General features: G+C 41.4%; 1 protein-coding gene across 1 annotated transcript in view; it reads right to left on the bottom strand.

The window, feature by feature from the left end:
• The window catches only part of BAIAP2L2 (BAR/IMD domain containing adaptor protein 2 like 2), a 90,180-nt gene extending 69,231 nt beyond the window's left edge, over positions 1-20,949 (bottom strand). Inside the window, exons 1-2 of the mRNA XM_089674257.1 lie at positions 20,842-20,949; positions 20,393-20,468 (exon numbers count right to left, since the gene is read on the bottom strand). Of these exons, the coding sequence (XP_089530383.1) occupies positions 20,393-20,468; positions 20,842-20,892 (127 nt within the window). The 5' untranslated portion in view covers positions 20,893-20,949. The remainder of the gene's footprint in view (positions 1-20,392; positions 20,469-20,841) is intronic.
• Between the last annotated feature and the right edge of the window lie 1,928 nt (positions 20,950-22,877).

The following is a 22,877-nucleotide window of genomic DNA, read 5'->3' on the forward strand; positions in this document are numbered from 1 at the left end:
TTACATGCCTGGAGTTCCACCATGAATGTGTAAATGCTTCAATGTCCAGAGCCTGACCATATTTTTGTTGATATTCCCATTACTTCCTATAAAGCAGTACAATGCAATAGTAATATAGCCTCATTTAACAATGGTTTAATAGCAGAGGTGAACAGAAAAGTGAGATTTTCAAGTGCTTCATATTTTTAAGGATGTACATGCTGATCCTCAGTACAATTTATCACTCAACATAGTATGACTGTCACATTTGTTTGTATGTAAAATCTCTTCCAGCCTCAAGAGCTGCACAGAGATAAACTATAATTCTATTCAGATAAGGATTCGAGATAAAAGTATGAACACCAATGATCAGTCACTGGGTCAGAAAAATAAGGAAGAGGAAGCAAAAAGAAGAGGCAAGTAAAGCAGTGCAAACAGAAATGATGATATACAAAGTGCAGTAATCCTTATTAACCAATCATATTCCAGGTTACAGAAGTCAGAACAATGGAAAAGTGTATGTTTTGCTGTTATTTGCATATGGTTTTTGCCTTATCAAATATAAAACCTTTTACACAGATATAGGAAGAGAATACTAGTTTAAAATATTTTTCTTTGATTTTTGTCAGTTGGCCACTGTCATTTAAAATCATTTTGCCCAAACAACTGGTATTTCCAGCAAAGACCACCAGGAGAGCGAGCTTAAAAATGGTTTTGTGGATGAACATATGTATTAGTTTATAGTACTGCTTATGTATAGTACTGCTTTAAATTTGAGTGTTTAACCTCATGTCTTGTTCTGATGACAACTTTAAATGCTGGATTTCCCATCACTCTCTGTCTCAGTGATAATGATCATAAAGACAAATACAAAAGGTGAATCTGCCTAGTGGGGCCATAGACAGCAAAAAACAAAAAAGAAAAATATTGAAAGGAGTTCTAATTCTATACTAATTTATTCAAAGCTAAATTTGTTTGGGCTATACATACACTTTAATGGCCAAATAAAGCAAATATGCAGTCCATGGCCGGATCTAGGGGGGTGCTGGGGTGGGCTACACCCCCCCCCAGATTCCAGTTGTGCCACCCCAAAGCCAACAGCCCCCTTCCACCTCAACCATTTCGGTACTCTGTGCCCAGCTGCTGAACTCCTCCTGGGGCTGGAGTAGTGGATAGAGGCAGGGGCACACTGAGAGCTCCAGCAGCTCCGTTCTCCCTTTTCTAAAAGACGACAAATGCCCAACATGAAAGTATCGAATGAAAGTAAATCTTCTCCCTTGATAAAAGAATTTCCACTGCAAACAGCCTTGCCTACTGCTGGGCTGATCGTGCATTACCATCTCCGCTCTATGCTGAACAATCACTGCACACTGTCAGCTCGGCAGTAAATAAAGCTGAGCCAGAGTATGCAGTGATTGTTCATCTCTGCTTGCTGGACCTGTTAGCATAGACTGAAGATACACAATCAGCCTGGCAGTAGGTAAGGTTGTGTGCAGTGAAAGTTTTGTTATCAGGTGGGAAGGTTTACTTTGATTTAACCCTTTATTTCTGTCCATTTGTTTGCTTGGCTATTCTTAGGGCAAAGATGGGTACACACATGAAGTTTTTTTCATTCAACCCTAGCAAGCTGAATGAAAAAAAAACACAAACTTACAGATCACCGTACTAACACACAAGTGATATTAGTGTGATGATCTCCCCGCTGAGCTATTTTGTTCTGACAGGGGAACCACCCGCCCCCACCGCCAGGACATACTGATCAGTGCTGGAAGCCACTGACTGCCAGCACTGATCCGATGCTGGTGTTCCAGCATGCCCGCCCAACATAGAGACTGGCTTCTGTCAGACAAGGAACTGTACACAAAGGCCAAAGATCCGACCGTTTTCAGCTGATTTTTTGCCCGTGTGCACCCAGCTTTAGGGTGACCATACATTAAGCAAATTTTTATTTCTCAATTTCCTCATCAACACAATCAGTGTAGGACCATGGCTTGGAGTGGGAGCTCGATGTGAGGGCTTCTGGCTCCCAAGCATCTCCAGTGACCTGCCGAGAAGGGGAGAGATGTGCAGGAAGCCCTGGAGAGACTAGCTGGGGAAAGAGGGGGCCTGCCGGGAGTGGCGGCCATCGCAGCGGGTCTTTCTGTGCTCTCAGATTGACGCTGTGTGTTCCCCGGATCTCTGTGGACGCCGGGCGATCAGGTGATCTGCCGCAAGGGAGCTCTGGGAGGCAGAGGAGACAGCCGACATTTCTTGGAGCAAGAGAGACGCCGGCTCTTTTCCTCCTGCACACAGAACCGTGGCAGCTGGAGACACGTGGAAATGGGCTGGGTGAACCCCCCTGCAATCCACTCATTGTTTCAGGGGAATGTCGAGTGCAATGTTCCCAGAAGAGAGTACCTGTAGCCGCCTCATCCCTCACTTGGAGTAAAGGAAGAGATGTCCTAAAGTGTGGGAAAGTCTCTCAGAGAAGTTCAATCTTTATAGAAACCAGAGATCTCACATGGGGGAGAAGTATTCCTGTTTTGAGTGCGGGAAATGTTTTTCATGTAAGTCCTGTCCTATTTTTATATATACTAGTGATAATATAAGAGGGAGCAGCCATACCCTTGTTCAGAGTGCGGGAAATGTTTTTCATAGAAGTCCAGCCTGCATATATATATCAGAGACCTCACATGAGGAAGATGCTATATCCCTGTTCTAAGTGCGTGAAATGTCTTCTCCGACAAAACTAGACTTTACATATATCAGAGATCTAACACAGGTGAAAAGCCATATGTCTGTCCTGAGTGCGGGAAATACTTTTCAGTGAAGCTTAGTCTTCACACACATCAGAGATCTTACACAGAGGAGAAGTTGCATACCTGTCTGGAGTGCGGGAAATGTTTTTCATGTAAGTCTTATTTTTATATATATTTTTATATATACCAGTGATAACACAAGAGGGAGCAGCCATACCCTTGTTCAGAGTGCGGGAAATGTTTTTCACAGAAGTCCAGCCTGCATATATATCAGAGACCTCACATGAGGAAGATCTTACACAGGTGAAAAGCCATATGTCTGTCCTTAGTGCGGGAAATACTTTTCAGTGAAGCATAGTCTTCACACACATCAGAGATCTTACACGGAGGAGAAGTAGTAAACCTGTCCGGAGTGCGGGAAATGTTTTTCAGAGAAGCCCTTTTCTTCATATATGAGAGAGATCTCATACGGGGAAAAGCCGTATTGGGGATAAGAGGGTGAGATTAATATATTGCATGGGAACTGAACTGTATGTATTGAACTATATGTTTAAACTAAGGAGGTGTTCACCCAGGGGGTCTTAGAGGAAAATCAGAAGGAGGACAATGTAAAACAGATAAAGACCTAAAAGAAGAGGACCCCGGTAGATCAGTTCAGGAGTGGGGGGAGAGATAAAGGAAGAAAATAACTGAGAGGGGGATACCCATGGAAGACAACAAATTTTGATAACAAATCAAAAATAGACCTCCCCCCCTCCCAAAACCAGAACTGCGGAAAATCGAAATAGTCCCTGATAGCATGATAAACAAAGTTTCAAAGGGAGGAGGGCCTAAGGCTTCCCAAGCAGGGTCAATTAAAAAATACATACCCTCACAGGAGAAACAGACTCCAGAGAGACAACAGGGAATACGTGTAAGAGGTGAGAGGGAAAACGGCGGGGAATGTTCCAGACTATCCCTGGGAATAGCTAACAGTAGTCAACATATGGAAGAAGAAGTGGATATGGATAAAGTAGAAGAACAAGAGGAGATCTCACAGATGCCTACTAAAGTAGAAATAGCAGAAATGTTTAAAGGACTTGAAAGATCCCTAAAACAGGAACTGGCAAAATTACACAAAGATATGGGGCAAATATTATCAAGGGTGGAGGAGACAAAAGAAAAACTAGATACACATGCCCAAATTATACAGAAATTAGAAAAACGGGCGATGGAGGGTATGGGGAGGGGATAGGTAGTTTAAGACTCTGCGAAATAGTGGGAGAAACATCAGTCTGGAGAAATCCTAGAGATCAAAGGGGAAGATGTGGAGGAACGAGGAAGAGAGAAGAGATGGGGAAGATAGAGGTGTGGAGAGGAGAAGAATGGAAGAGATTCACTTTGTGACTTATAATGTTAAAGGGTTAAATAGCCCTGGGAAGAGATTTGGGATTTTTAAAGAAATTAAACATAGATTTTCTTCAGTGGTTTTTTTACATAGGAGACACATTTGGTGCAAGAATCAAATGTGAAATTAAATTCCAGATATTATCCAATGTGGTTTTATTCAGATTCTCCAATTAAACGGGCCAAGGGAGTGGCAATAGGTTTTGCGAAAAATATAAGGTTTAAGCTGGAAGGCAGATTGGTAGATCCGGAAGGGAGATTTCTGTTTCTGAAGGGAAAATTACAGGAAATAGACTGTACACTAGCAAATATTTATTGCCCGAATAAGAAACCGGAGGTATCCTAGAAAGTACTCTGAGGAAGTTAATGGATTTCAAAAAAGGCAATTTAATTGTGGCAGGTGATTTCAATCTCTGCATGGATCCCCAGATGGATATGACATCCCCTGTGCAGAGAGATGGTAGTAGATCTCTAAATTTCCTTGAAAAAAACGATATACCAATGTCAACTTGTAGATATATGGAGAATTAAGCACATGAAGGACAGAGACTATACGTTTTATTCTCATGCACATGAGATGTATTCAAGACTGGATTATATATTGCTGGACCGTCGACTTATCAAGTCTCTGGTCAAAGTAAAAATAGAAGTGATGTCAATATTGGACCATGCCCCTGTCACAATGCAATTAGTATGGGGAAATGAGCAGATCGGGGGGAAATTATGGAGGTTAAATGAGACACTTCTCCAGGATTCAGAGGTGGATCAAAGAATAAAAAAAGAAATATAGCAATTTTTTGAGGAAAATGATTCTGGGGAATTGTCCATAGCAATAATGTGGGAGGCTCATAAGGCCTATATTAGAGGAATCCTGATGGTGATTGGAGCAAAAAAGAAGAGGGAAAGAAGAGAAAAAATAAACACGCTTCTTAGTGAACTCTGTGAGTTAACGCAGATACATAAACATAAAGTAACAAAAGAGATTATGCAGAGGGTAATAAATAAAGAAAAGAATTAAATATATTTCTGGAAGAAGATAAGAGAAGAGTGTTTAAAAAAATGATAAGTGAGAGATACAGATGGGGAGATAGGCCAGGAAAGTATTTAATGAGGGCTCAGAGAAACAAAAAGCTAGGAACTATATAGAGAAAATAAGAGACCACAAAGGAGAATTAATGTATTCAACTAAAGATATAGCTAAAGTGTCTAAAGAATATTATAATAAGCTATATAATATTATCCCCCACAGCTCCATAAGTAAAGATGAAGTAGGAAAAATAGAAAAAAGACAGGACATATTTAAAAAAGGCAGGATTACCAAAATTAAGTGAGGAGCAATTAAAATCCCTAGAATCAACAATAACTCAGGAGGAAATACAATTAGCATTAAAGAGCACTATAGCTGGGAAAAGTCGAGGACCTGATGGATACACAGTGAGATATTATAAAAAATATAAAAAATTATTAGTACGTAAACTGAGGATATATATGAATGCATTGGGAGGAGAGATGGAAATGAGGAGGGAATCCCTACAAACCCATGTAGTTCTCATACATAAGGAAGGTAAAGATGATACTCACTGTTCAAGTTACAGACCGATGTCCTTATTAAACACAGATACCAAACTATATGCAAAAGTTCTGGCAAACAGGTTGAAAGACCTAATGTCGGAATGCATACACATAGACCAAGTAGGATTGTCCCAGGGAGAGAGGGTAGAGATAACAGACTGAGATCTCGGTTTCTCATACAAAAAAGTAGGAAAGAGAAAATCCCTGCACTGGTACTCTTTATCAATGCTGAAAAGGCATTTGATAGAGTAGATTGGGGATATATGTTGGATACATTGGAAGTATTGGGGATGGGACCTAGAATGAGAGAGTGGATAAGGAAATTATATAGTCAACCCTCTGCAGCAATCATGGTTAATGGGGAATTGTCTTATTAAACTGACATATTACACTATGGAAGTTTCTTTTTGCTTATCCTTCCATGGCCCTGATGTATACTGCTGAGCTTGTCCATGCAAAATATTATTTCAGTGGATATCGGTGAGAAAGGAGGTGGTGTGGAGCCATTGGGACCACTATTACCAGAGGGTAAAGAACCCAATCGGGGTTGAAACATCATATTACTATATGATTTGTGGCCCTTAGGGGTCGAGTTAAGGAGGTGAGGAGGCACTCTAGCCACTGGAGGATACATGCACTAGAGTGATCACTGGCTTGAGCACATGCTGCAAGTGGAGGAAGATTTAGCACCATTTATATTATTTTCACTATAAATGATTGTGTTAGCACGTTTTTTGCACTTTATTTTGTATGTGATTTAATTGTGTATTTAACACTTGTCACTTTTATAGAGAGTGTTCACAGTGTATTATTTCACGCACATTAATTCATGGTTTATTTATGGATATATATAGTTTAGTGAGTGGTCATAGCCTATGAATTCACGTTTATTTATATTTATGGTATATATATATATATATATATATTTATTTCAGAGCACTTGTCACTGTGGGGTTTATTTACTAAAGCTGGAGAGTCCAAAATCAGACTCCTTTCTGCATAGAAACCAATCAGCTTCTAACCTCAGCTTGTTCAATGAAGCTTTGGCAATGAAACCTGGAAGCTGATTGGTTTCTATGTAGAAGTGAGTCTGATTTTCCACTCTCCAGCTTTAGTAAATAAACCCCTTTATGTTCACATTTTGTTATCTGATTTAGCCACTGGGTGGCAGACTGTTTGTTTGGTTTTTGAAATAACTATTTTTATTTATTTAAGCATTTGTCACTTTTATAATAATGGAATTTATTATTTACCCCCATTGCTGAGCGCTTCATCCCAATATTGATGTCATTTTGTCCCATGGTAGAGGGTTTTAGATGGTAGCAGCAGGCTCTGTGTAGTTACTCTGTGGAGCGCAGGAGGAATTTTTATTCAGTTTGTGGATACTGATGCAAGGTGGGGTCTGGGGACCCTGAGGTAAGACTGAGGAACCTCGGGGACCCTGATGTAAGGGGGGATTTAAGGACCCTGATGTTGAGGGGATGATTCTGATCCTACTGTAAGATGGAGGACTCTGAGGGAATCTGTTGTGAACATGTGGGCTCGTCCTGATGCTGTACTGATACTGAACTGGGTTGTTTTGATGTTACTTACTACTGACCGCCTGTACTCTATCCCTTATGCTGTACATAGACCTGACCAAGGTGTTCATTATCCCAACAGTTGCTGGTTTTAATGAATTCTTCTTTAAGGTAGGCTCAGTCACAAAAAGTGATCAATTTTGGACTCAGAAAAGCATATGTGATGGAAACGTTTACATTTTTCAAAATGATCCTGAGGGTTATTTGTATCTGTGAGACTGTCACTTGTGTAAGTAGTGTTTTGTGGGTATGAGGACTGTGCTATATGTGTGCAGTGTATACCACAACTAGGCACAGATTCTGTTCATTGATCCCCCTTTAAGCTCCTCCCATTGTTAGGCAGAAAATCTGTCCTCTGCGTCTCTTACTACTGACCCCTGAACTCTGCCTTTCCTACTGCTGACCTCTGTCCACCACTCTGCTGCCCCTTGCCCCTTTGCACTGCCATTCAAACTGCTAACCTTATCCTCTGCCCTACTGACCCCCTGTATAGTGCCCTGCAGACCTCCCATCCTCTGCCCCCCTGACATTCTTTACTGCACCCCCACATTAGATAGGCTAGATCTGGCCCCGATGCAGTCAGATAAACATTATACTAACAACCTCCATTTTATTAGTGAGGGTGAGCCGAATATATTTGGGTTTGGCAAATATTATTGAAGCTAACATCCCAAACATTTGAAACCCATTAAAATAAACGAGAGAGGGACATTTGTTTTCAGCAATCTCCTAAGCTAAAAGTAAAGTGACTGGCGAAGAAAGGCATGAGGGGAACCTACTTGGGGGACTAGTACTAAGGAAAAAAAAAACATTTAAAATCAGCATTCAATGGGGAGATGTCATTTTAGAGCAGCTCAAAGGGCAACATAAAAATACGCAGTTCCTTTAAATAACATGATTGGGGTATGCCTTAACACTGTACATGCAATTACAGAATGTTATGACTCAGCGACCGCATCATCATTTTCATATTTTGTCATCACATAAATTGCATGTGTAATAATTTACTTTACTTTTACATAATTGTTTGGCTTACATGCAGCATCAACCCAAATATGATTGATTTCTGCTCGAAAAGAAATTTGTTGTAAATTTCTTGTGTAGCAATAATAATTGAGTATTACAAGCAACAGAGGCAACATAGTATAGAACTACTGCAAGGTATTTACTTAAAAAAAGGCTATCAACCTCAAATATATTTCCAAACACTGGCAAAGCAAGTCACAGAACATAAGTTGTGATCTTCCAATTCAGTAACATACTGTATTGTGTACAATCCACAAACCCACTATGCATAGCTGAGGTAATTGTAATGTCAAACAAGAAAAAAAAATCCCAATGCCATGTTTCAGAGACAAAAGCAAACACTTTTTATTTTGTATTTGGAGAGCATGCAAGCAGTTTGACAGGAGTCAAGAGCAACAATGTAAGAGGGAAAGGCGAGTCAATTATTCCAAGAAAAACCAATGAGAGCATGATATTTCAAACATGGCTACCCTAAATATTGTACAGACTCACTGCCCATTAAGTAAGCATTTACACTTGCCCACTATGCCAGAGGAAGAAATGAGGCATAGTTTAAAAAAAAATTTAAGTTTATTATGTCAGTCAATAGCCAGCAATATTGTACAGAAATGCAGCACGCTTTTTTGCTTGGCTGCAATAAAAGATGGAGAAACTAGGGAGGTTCAGCCCTCCTAAAATATATAATATTAGAGTGTGCTTTTTCAGAGCCACAAAACAAAAAAAACTGAACAGATTAGCTGTAGAGTATGTACTCCTTATTTTCTTAGATTCTAGATCTGGTAGACCTGTTACAGTATGGAATAAACAAACCTTTTTCTCAGACCTAAACAATTGTACCAAAAAAAAAGTGATTCAGAGTTTTGAAGCCTTTTTGCCATTCCACTATTCCAGAGTGAAGGAGCAGGCAGATCACATGGAGCTACTTTGTAAGTTTGAAGAGTTGAACAGTTTTAAATGACACCTATTCAGCCTTTATCAGATAGCCACAGTTTTTGAAAGGAGAAAGAAACCAGATTGCACCTTGAAATCTAAATGTGTGTCTTCTTTTGAAGACTAACCTCCAAGTAGTGCACAAACCTTTTTCATAATCGCTGTGACGTGAGCCGCAGCGATATGAACGGTTCCATTGCTGGCAATAGGGTGCGAATTGTTATGCAATTTGGAACTGTCAAATTGCATGACAAGTCGCACCTGTGTAAAACGGGACTAAAGATGGAAATATGAAAGTTTTTCAGCAAAGTTAATAACCCCGTACTGACAGGCCACAATTTATGAGCACTTAAACAGGCATTTACCTTCCAAAAAAAAATTGTGCAATTTTTTACTCTGACAATGGAAATAGCATACAGGTTTGCACCATAGCTAAAAAAGCCTAAACTTTCTGAGAGATTGAGCAAACATTGAGCATCAGAATTAGATAAAAGTGTGTCTTTTTTTTGTACACTGACTACGGAAACAGCACACAGATTTGCTTCACAGCTAAAAAGTCTGTTTGAACTGGCTATACTTTCTGAAAAAATATAGCAGGTAAGGTATTTAAAGTGGAGTTCCACCCAAAAGTGGAAGCCCTGCTTATCTGCTTCCTCCCCCCTCCGCTGCCACATTTGGCACCTTTTGGGGGGAACGGGTACCTGGTTTTGACAGGTATCCGCTCCCACTTCCAGCTCAGTTCACCACAGCAACCTGAGTATTTGTAGCTGCTGACTTCTAGTTTTTTATCTTTTTGGGGGGGAAGGGGAGGGGGGACGTGGCGGGAACTCCGCTTTAACAAATGTGAAAGTGGTGGTGGAAGTAGCGTACAGGTTTGCACCACAGATAAAAAGCCTTTTTAAACAGGCTGAAAATTCAGAGAGAGTAAGCAGGTATTGAGTAGCATCTAAGAAATATTCATGACCTTGAGGATGGAAACTGTATATCGGTTTATACCACAACAATAATACTTTTTAAGCAGGCCAACATTTCTGAGAGATTGAGCAAGCATTTAGCATTTGGAAAAAATTTGTCTTTTTAGACACACTTACAATGGAAATAACTTACAGAGCTAAAAAGCCTTTTTGGACAGGCCACAATTACTAAGGGAATGAGCAGGCATTTAGCATCAGGAAATAAACATTTATTGTGTTACTTTACACACTGTGAATGGAAAAAGCATACAGCTTGGCAAAATAATTAAACCAGTTAGACAACTTTGGTGTGATATAGCAGGCCAGACACATTTTACAGATTTGATGCACACCTTTTTAAACCTTTTCACACTGTTCAGTATTTATGAGAGAGGAAAGCAAGAAGATTGAAAGTCTTTTTTTATTATTGCACGCAGAAGATGTGAAAATTAAAGTACTCGTCATCACAGCTTTAAACCCTTTTTGGACAGGCCATAATTTCTAAAAGACAGAGGGAGCAGATTTATCTTTAAAGGCATTGTGAACCTTCCTACCTGCACCTTGTGTTTTTGATATGCATAATATGAGCATTGAACATGTAGTTTAATGGTGTCCTGTGTTGGCCTGTTCACAGAGAGTACATTTTCCTATTCCAGAGTCAGACGTTTCTGTTTGTGTTTAAAGTTGAAGAATGCCACATGGCACTGTACAGGTTAATGCACTGATGGGCACTGATAGGTGGCACTGATGGGCACTGATGAGGAGGCACTGGTAGGTGGCACTGATGGGCATTGACAGGCATCACTGATGGGAACTGAAAGGCAGCACTCATATATGGCACTGATATGCGGCACTGATAGGCGGCACTGATAGGTGGCACTGACTGGCACTGTTAGGTGGCACTAACGGGCACTGATAGGCGGCACAGATGCACACTGATAGGCGGCACTGATAGGTGGCACTGATTGGCACTGATGGGTGGCACTGAAAGGTAGCTCAGATGGGCACTGATATGTGGCATTGATGGGCACTGAAATGTGGCACTGATGGGCACTGGCAGGTGGCATGGATGAGCACTGAGAGCTGGCTGGCACTGATGGACACCGACAGGTGGCGCTGCTGGGGCTACACAGATCATGAGGGCACACTGATCAGTGCTCTGATGATCAGTGTACATGTCCCCTCCGAGGAATGCCAATTACCGGCTCTCCTCTCCTCACGAGCTGTCAGCATGACAGCTCGTGGGGAGAGAAATTCTGATAACCAGCATTTCCCTGTTTACATGTGATCAGCTCTGATTGGACTAACTATCTACCTTCTCCACCTCCACCCAGTAACTCACTCACTGCTTATGGTTTGCCAATCATTTCAAAAACAAGATTGATGCAATTCGTAGGGGCATCTCCACTACGCAGACATCTATCCCACTTAGCATACCTTATACTAAACCTCCCTCAACACTTTCCTCTTTTGACCTTGCCACTACTCAAGAGGTCACTAAATTTCTCTCAGAAGCCCATCTCACCACGTGTCCCCTGGATCCTGTCCCTTCTCAACTACTACGGTCACCCTCTTCTTTGTCCTATGCTTCCTCACTCACATCTTCAATCTCTCCCTCTCTACTGGTGCCTCCCCCACCCTCTAAAGCATGCACAGATCACTCCCATACTTAAAAAGCCCTCGCTGGACCCCACCAATCTGAACAACTTAGACCCATCTCCCTGTTCCCATTATCTCTAAACTCTTAGAACGCTTACTCTACAATCGCCTGAGCTCCTACCTCACTGACAACAACCTTCTTGACCCTTTACAGTCTGGCTTTTGCTCACTCCACTCCACTAAAACTGCCCTACTAAAACTCACTAATGGTTTACTAACTTCTAAAACCAGTGGCCACTACTCCATACTCTTACTACTTGACCTCTCTGTGGCTTTTGATACTGTTGACCATCCCCTCCTCAAAAAAACTCCACTCTCTTGGCCTCCGAGACTCTGCTCTCTCCTGATTCTCCTACTTATCACAGCGCTCCTTCAGCGTTACCTATAACTCTGTCTCCTCCTCTCCACTTCCTCTTTCTGTAGGGGTCCCTCAAGGTTCTGTCCTTGCACCCCTTCTCTTCTCCATCTACACCTCCTCCCTTGGTCACTTGATAAACTCCCATAGCTTTAAGTACCATCTCTATGCTGATGACACACAAATCTACCTTTCTACTCCTCACCTCACCCCTTCAGTCTCCTCTCGCATTACTAAGTGACATATCAGCATGGATGTCACTCTACTTCCTCAAACTAAATCTTTCCAAAACGGAGCTCATACTATTCCCTCCAGACCATGACCCCTCCCCTGACTTCTCCATCAAGATCAATAATACAACTGTCAGTCCCTCCCCTCATGTCAGGGTACTAGGTGTAATCTTAGACTCCCATCTGTCCTTTCAGCCCCAAATCCAATCACTGTCCAAATTTTGTAGACTTCACCTCCGCAACATCTCCAAGAGCCACTCATTTTTAATCTCTGAAACCAATAAGCAACTTATTCACTCCTTATCTCTCGCCTTGACTATTGTAACTCATTCCTCATTGTCCTACCTAATCAAGGTCTATCCCCTCTTCAGTCTATCATGAATGCTGCTTCCAGACTCATCCACCTTACTAACCGTTCCATATCTGCCATCCCTCTCTGCCAATCCCTCCACTGGCTTCCCATTGCCCAACAAATAAAATTCAAAACATTAACAATAACATATAAAGCCATTTATAACTCTGTCCCAAATTACATCACCAATCTTCTCTCCAAATATCACCCAAACTTTCCTCTCCGCTCCTCCCATGACCTCCTGTTCTCTAGCTCTCTTGTCTCCTCCTCCCATGCTTGTCTCCAGGACTTATCCAGAGCCTCCCCCATCCTCTAGAACTCTCTACCCCAATCTATCCGACTATCATGTACTTTGCCCACTTTTTGGTGATCTCTGAAAACCTCTCTCTTCAGGGAAGCCTATCCTGCCTTCCGCTAATAACCACATCTTCTATTTCTCCTATCAGATCATCCCCCACAGTTTTTAACTTTTGTACCACCAGCGCTTGCCTCTTAGATTGTAAGCTCCAAGGAGCAGGGCCCTCCTAACCCTCTTGTAGTGAACTGTATTGTTGCTGTATTGTCTCCCTTTATATTGTAAAGCGCTGAGCAAACTGTTGGTGCTATATAAATTCTGTATAATAATTAATAATATTAATATGAGGTTTTAAAGCCAATGCCTTGCACATTCAAAGACCTACCCCAAAATCATGCCTAATATTTACATTTGTTTTGTTCAATTAACATCCAAAAAGTATATAATCCATTACAGTAACAAACAACATTTTTTTTAGAATACTACGTTATTTTTTTTTCTTTACAAGCGCACATATTTATATTTATGATGGTTGATATGAAGGTCTAGGCTAGGAAGCTGAGCACAAATACATGTGTACACATCTTTGTCCATTCTGACCTTTCTATCTGTAGTTCAAAAGAGAGTTGAAGTTAATTAGCTCCACTCTCATAAGATACCAACTCTCAACTCTGGACAAAAAGTGCATATTTGTGCTTCCATCACACAGCTGTGAAAAAAATGGGTTTTGGGTGCTGGTTGTGCATGAACACCTTAACCCCACAGATCAAATACTTCAGAACACAACATGGATTGTTTTAAATAAAATTCACAGCATTTGTAACGGAGAAACAGCTGCTAGAAATGTGGATACTGCATTAAAACTGTTTTGCAAAGCACGGCAGCTTTGGCCCTATTTTTAAGATGGCAATGGTCTATAACCATGGCCAAGAAAGTGTTAACAGCGGCAGTTAGAGGGATGTGCTAATGGTGGCTGGGTGTGCTCAAGAAGACCAGACATGGCAATGGTGGCAGCATGTGAAACATGCACAACACTGAATACACATTCAGAGAGCACGCTGGCTGCAAGACAGCCCAGCAGTTGCATGCTGGACAAGCTACCCCAAACAAAAGTTCACCATGCGATACAGCAGCTGCTGCTGACAGTAGAAGTTCCTGGGAAGAAAGTACTGAAACATTTTTGAAAGGCATTGCTCAGGCAGCCACCCCCACCACTGTTTCTCCTTTCACTGATAGCTCAGAGATACCTTGTCCATGAGATGTTATCTTGCCATCCTTTGGAAATGTGTGAAACAAGTTCCTCTGTAGTTCGTCCTCCAGATGTTTCATCCTCTGCTACCCCTTTGAGGCCAGGATCAACTTTGTGACTTTCCCCTTGTAATGTGGATCAGGGAGTGTTGCCAACCAGTAATGATCCCTTACCTTGCTGCTACAAATCCAAGGTTCCTTTTGCGGGCTCTGGAGCATGAGGGATCCCATGTAACATAATAAATTGGAGGTGCAGGAACCCAAGTCTTTGTGGATGTTGAGGAGGATATTGTACTGAGCTATTAACCCTCCATCCACGTACTACTTCCAGGGTTTGGAAACCCACCCCTGGAAGACTGCCCTATGTCATCTTCAGCCTCAATGTTTCCACAGCAACCATACTCCTCCTCCTGTGCTTGCTGTGGCCTCACAGGGATGGTGTCTGTCTAGAATGGGCCCAGAGGTGCAAGGAAGTCCTCTTCCTCTTGTTACTCTGCCTTATGTGCCCTGTGAATGATGCCATGCAGTATGTGCTTAAGCAGGAACACAACTGGTATAGTGTCACTGATGTACACATTGTCACGTCATAATTTTTTTCACCACCTCAAATGGTGACAATACAGTGCAAGTATCCTGTATTAATAGCCACTGGTGTGGAGAAAAGAAGCCAAGCTCCTCCTAGTCTGTCCCCACACTAGAGCTACTTGTTGATGGCCCTCTGTTGCATGTGCAGCCACTACAGATTTGCCAAAGCTGAGTTTGTGAGCAGATGAATTTCCCACTGAATTTCACTCAGCCAAACCCTGGTTGGGAGGACTGACTGAAATAGTTACAAACATGTCTGGTCTGCTCCAGAAGAACTTGTAACACAGGGTACCTATCCACGCTACACCCAAAAGACTGAGGACATTTTTCAGGCAAGGCATGTGTTTCGGCTTTCCCTGCCAGAGGGTAGAGAGAATGCTGGTGCTGTTGTCATACACCACCATTCCTGACACAAATTGCCACAGGGTTAACCACCTGTGGACCTGTTCCTGCAGAGCTGAGAGGACCTCTGCCCCAATGTGGCTCCTGTCCTGTAGGCATAACAGCTGCAGCAATGTGTGGCATCTTTTTACCTGAGTCATTGCAAAACCTCTTGAATGCTTAAGGGGGACTGTTGGTACAACTGGAAGAGGACATTGAAGAGGAGGTGGAGGGAATATCTTTGGCACCATCAACATACCCAATAGGGGGCAGCTGTACAAGCTCCAGCAGTATGCCCTATCCTGCATCATTCCCAGCTACCAGCAGAGTCACCGAGTGGGCAGTAGATGATATAAAGCATCCCTGCCCATACTTGTGAAGGGCAGGATTGGACTTACAGGTGAAGAACTTGCTGCTGGGAACTACATGCAGTACACCACAGGCTTCAATTTCCCAAAAGGGAGTAGAATCCGCAAGCATGATAGGCTGTAGTTTAAAACCAGCATATTGGGCAATCTGGCATTTAGGCACTGGGCATGGGGGTGGCTTATTTTTTTGCCACACTAGCAGCTGGGGCAGTTAAAATCATCTGCTCCATGCTACAGCTAGTGGAGTGGGGTTGGCAGAATCAGGGGCGGACTGACAACTCATGGGGCCCCCGGGCAATAGGGGATCATGGGGCTCCTGTGTCCTCGCCCACACCCAAAAAAGCCTATGAAAAAGACAATGAAAGGTACCAGGGGCATCTCATGGGGCCCCCTACTGACCCTGGGCCCTCGGGCAGTACCCGAGTGCTCAAATGGTCAGTCCGCCCCTGGGCAGAATCAAAACAAGGTTACAGCCTATATAGTTACATAGTGAGGTTGAAAAAAGACAAGTCCATCTAGTTCAACCAATAATTGCCCCTTTTCTGCGTGGCCCCGTGCAGACCTTCTTCCCTGCTGGAAGAGCCACAGGGTAGACCCTTTGATTTACTGTCAACCTTATTGTTGGAGGCTGCTAAGAGGAAATCGTGTATACTGGGAAAGGGGTAGAAAAGGAAGAGCTGGAAAGATGATAAGGAGTGCAGCACTTTTCCTGACAACTACCATTCTGTGGAGCTGTTCCAAGTAATACAAACAGGTGTAGTGGTGCTGCTACCTTCCTTCAATCCTCAGCTCCACTCAGTGCTCAGACTGAAAGGCTGCTGATGCCTCTGTGTACTGTGAACCACTGGAGGGACAGTTGGCACTCGGGAAAACATATGGCAATATCTTTTATTGAAATTACATGAAACAGTTGTAAAACAGCCAACGTGTTTCAGCTGTCAGGCTTTAGTCATGGCTCCATGGCTTTTCCAAACGAGCTGTGTTCAGAGGGCAGGTGTCTCTTTATACATGTTACCAAAATGGTTGATGGTTTTGCCATTCTTGATATGCTGGAAATACTGGAGGCAGAGATTGCAAATGACAATGATGCGGTCAGCTGCACAATTGCTTCAAAAGCACACAGTGGTGAGCAGACCGGGGGGACTCTGCTATCCAGTGAAACAGGGTGGCAACTCCCTAAGCTTCTCTGTGAACTGCACCTGGATAACACCCTGACTCACTTGGGTTGTGCCTATCCCTACTGTAACTTTCCTCCTCTGCTCTATCAAATCTGCATATACATTTAGCAAATGCTAAATGACAACGTTGCTGTGTGCTGTGCCTCCTGTGTTCATTAATTCAGAGTTGAGTCTTACTAATACAGGAGGTGTGTTACTAGCCAGTTCACCAGTTAAAAACAAGAAAGCCAAAAAAAACCACAGATGCAGCCACCACACCTAATGATTGGTAAGCTGCAATATAATATATTTTTTATTTTGGGTTCAAGACTGATTTAAGTGCAACAATACTCTTCGGTGTGGAGGTAATATATCAGATATGTAGTATTCAATTATGAGTATGGGACTGTAATAGACATTTTTTCTTGCTCAATTTTTTTTATTGCTTATTAGAAGCAAGTTACAGAAGTAATACAGGTAGGTATTTAATTTGGTAGAAGTAATTACTCCCACCTTTCTGAATTAAAAAAGAGGGACACCTTTTTGCACACAGTATGTAGGCAAAGGACACGCCCCTGTCACATTCCCAGTTACAAGGACTACAGAGAACTAGTATGCAGTAAATGATTGGCTAAAACAAAAAATATTGCTTTTTTGACCTCTATATTTGCTTTATATTGGCTTTTCAAAATAACAAATGCACTAAATATAGAGGTTGGAGAATTTGTTTTGCAGCATAACACTTTTAATAGTAAAACAACACGTACTTGCGACTATTAGAAAATTCGAATTCAATTGAATACAACAAGATTTTTATATGTGAGAGAAAGCAGGGAGACTGCAGTGGGTGTGTTAGGGAATTCTTCTGTATTGCAAACAGATAAGTGAAATGAGCTCTTCAGGCAACCCACAAACAAAAAAAAAAAAAAAATAAAGTATGTGCCCAGAAATCTAGATCAGCCCAAGTCTCTGACAGTAACATAAGAGCACCTATGAAAGTGCTCAGCAACAGTTCATAGTATAAAACCAGATGGAGTAAGGATAGATCCAATAATAACAGTTGATACTTGAGCTGAAGCATGCTCTGTGTGCTGTTTAAGAGGTAAACAAGAAGAAGCACCTCTATGTGTAGTATCATCAGAACATTTATTATTAAACCAAAAAATGGCCACTCACATGATTAAAAACAATAGTGGGCTCATCAATGTGGTGAGGATCCTCCGTTCTGCTCTGGGAATGCACCTAGATGCTGCTTTGTGCAATCTGGGAACCGTCCGGGGGAAGAAGGAGGCCATCTTCTCCCTCAGGACTGAGTGGCTGAACTCCTCCTTCCCCCTCAGACGATTCCTGGATAGTACACAGCGGCATACAGTGGCGGAACAGAGGATCCTCAATACAGTGAGCCCACTATTGTTTTTAATCATGTGAGTGTCCATATTTGTTGTTTAATAATAAATATTCTGATGATACTACACTTAGAGGTGCGTTTCATTCTTACTTCGTATATCAACAAAATATAAGGAAACTTCAAATTGATCTTCATTGCAAGAAAGTACACCCAAATTACAGAACAAACAAAATGTACTAAAACAACCCAAAACCAGTCAATGTGTCACACCATGGACTTCTTAGTACTTTCAGAGCTGTGACATAAGGATAGTAATTATTCCATGAATCTGACTACCCCTGACAAGAGTCAGAAATATTGATCAAAATGAATTCTTAAATCACTGTATCACCTGGTAGTAAGGAAGAGCAGGGATACAAGTGAGGTGTACTATGGGTACAGATGGAGTAATGAGAGATGCAGGTGGTGCAAAATGCTGGGTAATAGAGAATGCAAGGGGTGCAGAATAAATTGTAAGTAGGGATGCAGGGGGTATACAGTAAGATGTAAGTTAAGTTGAACAGGGCCCCCTGATTTCTAAGGCCCTAAGTGTAAAGATAGGCATACAGTTAAATTTGAAGACAAGTCAAAACCTAATCAAGCTTAGATCTACTCCCACCCCTATTCTAAACCCATGCTATTTACCCTGTAAAAGGAAAGAAAAGGAAAGATGTTATACTGAACAATTTTGAAGTTGTCCCGGTCCAGTCACATGATCGACTCCCAGTGCAGGCTTCAGTGTAGAGGAGGGAAAGAGGACAACAATTCCCCATAGTAAGCCTATGAGTGATGTCATTGCCCAGGCTTTACAGCCATTGTCAGCGATCTCTCCTCTACACTGAAGCCGGCACTGGAGAGATCATATGACTGGACCGGAGCAACTTCAGAATAGGCAAGTATGGGCATCTTTCCTTTGACAGGGTAGATGGAATAGGTTTAGAATGGGGGTGGGAGTAGATTTATGCTTTATTATATTGACTTTCCTTCCACTTTAAGTACACAGTTAGAATACATATCTGTGTACAGTCTTACCTGACAAAAACATGTAGACCTGTTCAGCCAGTTTTCTGATACAGGCACCCCTATCAAACACTACAGAAAGTCCTGACCATTTAAATTTCTCCAGGGCAGTCAATGCAACACAGATTGGTCAAGTATATGATTGGATAGCAAACTTCTTGATGCAGTAATTTGTGTGCCTCTTCCTCCAATCAGCAAGCTTTATTTGTTAGATACACAGAACTGTGCAAAACAGGATTAGAGGCTAAAAGCGTAGTCTCTTCCTCTCCCTATCTGAGTGCTAATATAGTAGAGATCACAAGTGGCTAGACAAATTTAAAAAACCACAATCATTTTTAATCAATGTGTAACTAAATATATGGGTGTCTTTTATATTTAAATCTGTGTTTTGTATTGCATAGCTTGAAGTTTACTATTTAATTGTTTATTGGTTGTTATTTTGATAAATAATCATGGGTGTGTAGATACTGCATATTTCCAAGAACCTAACATGAACATACTTTATCACTGAAGACTTGGTAATAATAATAATAATAATAAAAAAGATTTTTTAGTTACTGTTATAAGTTTATGAATTTTGTTTTCCAAAAATGATTGTTCATAAGACATAACAAGATGTGTGGAATGGATATCACAGTCTCTCCCAGCATCCATAATCAATTAAAACAGCAATTGATTAGCACATAAATAGTACATATGCATTTTATAATCTGATGATAAAATTAAATGTCCAATCAAACAACCAAAGGACAGCAAACCTATTACTGCAGAACCTGCAAACAGGGAAAGTATACATACGGACTGCACAGTGGCTAAGTGGTTAGCACTTCCCCCTGCCAGCGCTAGGGTTGTTGGTTCAAATCCCAACCAAGGCATTACCTGACTGGAGTTTGTATGTTCTCCCTGTGCCTGCGTGGGTTTCTTTCCACACTCCAAAGACATGCTGGTAGGTTAATTGGTTTCTGTCTATATTGGCCTGTGTATGTATGAATGTGCGTTAGGGACCTTGGATTTTAAGCTTCTTGAGGGCAGGGACTGATGTAAATGTAAAATATATGTGTAAAGCACTGTGTAAATTGATGATGCTATATAAGTGCCTGAAATAAATAGTTGTACACTTGACATAGGTAAGGGCAAGTACATTTTGGGTAGTTTAATTTTTTAGTTAATTATACAAAAGGGTAAACTTACCTCCTAATGCTCTGAGATAATTATTGCCAAGATATAACAGGTTCTCCAGGGATGGGTTAAACTGTCCTAATATTTTCTGCAAGAAAAAAAAAACACATTGTACTGACCAGTACTGGTGTGTGATGTGCCTAATGTCTACTTTGTGATCATATAAGATAGACTGATGTTCAGGCAACTGCATATACAAAGCCACACAAGCATTGTCTGCCACACCTTACCGGTAAAACATCTGACTACTTTACATTTTATAACTGGACATAAAAAATGAAACAGATATATTATAACAATAGATTACAAGAACATTGTTTTGTTTTTTCTATTTTATTCTCAAAATCATCTGTTTTGCTAATATCATATTATCTTTTAACATATATTTTTAAAAGTTAATCTATATTACAGGTTAAAAGCCTACATATACCAATGTAGATGAATTGACATGGTGGGCTCACCTTATAAGATCCAATGGTTGATGTATAAATTGATTCCATTTCTCGAGCCATGGCTGCACTCCTAGAGCCAGCAAGGAAAAAGGGATATCTCTGCTGATGGAGTTTGGACGTTGATCACAGGCTGCAGGGAAGAGAGGGATGGTTTAATAATTCACCAGGTACAATGATACCTGATCATTCAAGTAACAGAACACCTGAGAGCTTAGTAAGTGCTCTGCTACAGGGTGCACCATTTGATTATCTGGGAATAACTGACAAGAGAGACGCAGTCTGTTCCTCCTACTATAGGATGACACATGAAAGCAGTTTTTGTCCCAGTACCACACGAAAAACAGAATAGGTAATTTAGCTAGTGATCACTGTATTCCATGGGGGAATTCAATAAAGCTGCTGCGTCACTTTTCTGGCATTAATGCCTCTTATTAATTTATTGCGCCAAATCCATGAAGCATTTACTACACTTTTGGTTCTGACAGCAACTCGTGCACCATATTCAGGTCGTTCTAAAATGTGCCTCTTTTACATTGTAGAGAAATGTCACCGGCACACCAAGGATCTCCAATGTGGGTCCGAAAAGGCTATAATGAAGGTTTACATAGTGACAGGAAGGCAACGTTTCAGAGTCTAGCAGGACCCCTTCATCAGGCATGTGACAGGATGTGGATGATTTGGTCATGGCGAACTGACACTCTGGCATTCTGCATATAATGATGCATATGGAAATGAGTGCGCACTAATATCTGGAGGTACCTAGTGGAAATATTACCCATCAAAGGAGGAAGTACCACCACTACTGCTGAGGAGGCCCCCAAGGTGTTGTGGGAGGATAACAGAGAGGCAATTGTCTGGCTCAGTGGTCCTGCGGGGCCTGGGCAGGAAGGTGAGGGGGCACCCCTGTCACTGTGGATTCACATTATAATTGGGAGCACCTGCATGAAGATTGTTGTGTGTGTTTTTCACATAATAGGATGGATCTATATACTGGAAGGAATCACAGCACCACATGTTGTTTTTATCTTTTTGTATTAAGTTATGTGGATAGGGAATTTATAGCGCTGCACTGTTTTTATAATTTAACTTTCTGACATTTTTGGACCCACATTGGAGATCCTCGGTGTGCCGGTGACATTTCTCTACGTTGACTCTGCTCGGTTCCAGCCGACGGTCACTGCAGCACCCACCTATGCAGTACAGCCATTCCTTGCAGAAAAGTGTGCGATGGGATTGTGCATTTTCTTTTACATTGTGTCGCAAAAATGCACCAAATTTTAAATACAGTGCTGACACATCATATTTTATGAAAGTGGAGCTAACTATGACCAACTCACTTTTGGTGTAGTAGAGGCACGGGCAGATTTTGGGAAAGTGTCTCGCCTGCATTCTAAAAGCAGTGCAGACTGCACCAAAATCAAATACAAGTTCTAGACAAGTACCTAAATTTGGTGCATTCTGCACCACTTTTAGAACACATTAGAGACACTTACACATAATCTGTCTGTGCCATTCTTTATGAATTCCAAGGTGTATGTAGATGTAAGAACATATTCCCTGGAATTCATAAAGACTGGCACAGACAGATTTTGTGAAAGTGTATCTCATGTGTTCTAAGATTGGTGCACCATGTGCCAAATTCACGTACCTGTCTAGAACTTTTACTTGAATTTGCCACTTTTAGGATGCATGCGAGATACTTCTGCAAAATTTGTCTGCGCCAGTTTCTCTCTGTATGCCAAAAGAGAAGTGGTCGTAATTAGCTCCATTTTCATATGATACAAACGGTCAGTATTTTATTTTGAATTTGGCGCATTCAATGCACCACACTATGGTAGTGACGCATTTTAGAACTACCTGAATTTGCTGCAAAAGTCGCTGTCAGAATCAAAAATGTCTCAAATGCTTCATGAATTTGGTACAATCCATTAACAGGAGGAAATAATGCCAGAAAAGTGGTGCAGCAACTTTACTGAATTCCCCCCATTATGTATATACTATATCTATTCAGTTGTATCCGACTCTCGGCAATTCTATGGGCACCC

This window comes from Staurois parvus, unplaced genomic scaffold (genome assembly GCF_062004578.1).
Source record: "Staurois parvus isolate SC_StPar_1 unplaced genomic scaffold, SC_StPar_1.0 ptg000149l, whole genome shotgun sequence".
NCBI classification, from domain to species: Eukaryota; Metazoa; Chordata; class Amphibia; order Anura; family Ranidae; genus Staurois; species Staurois parvus.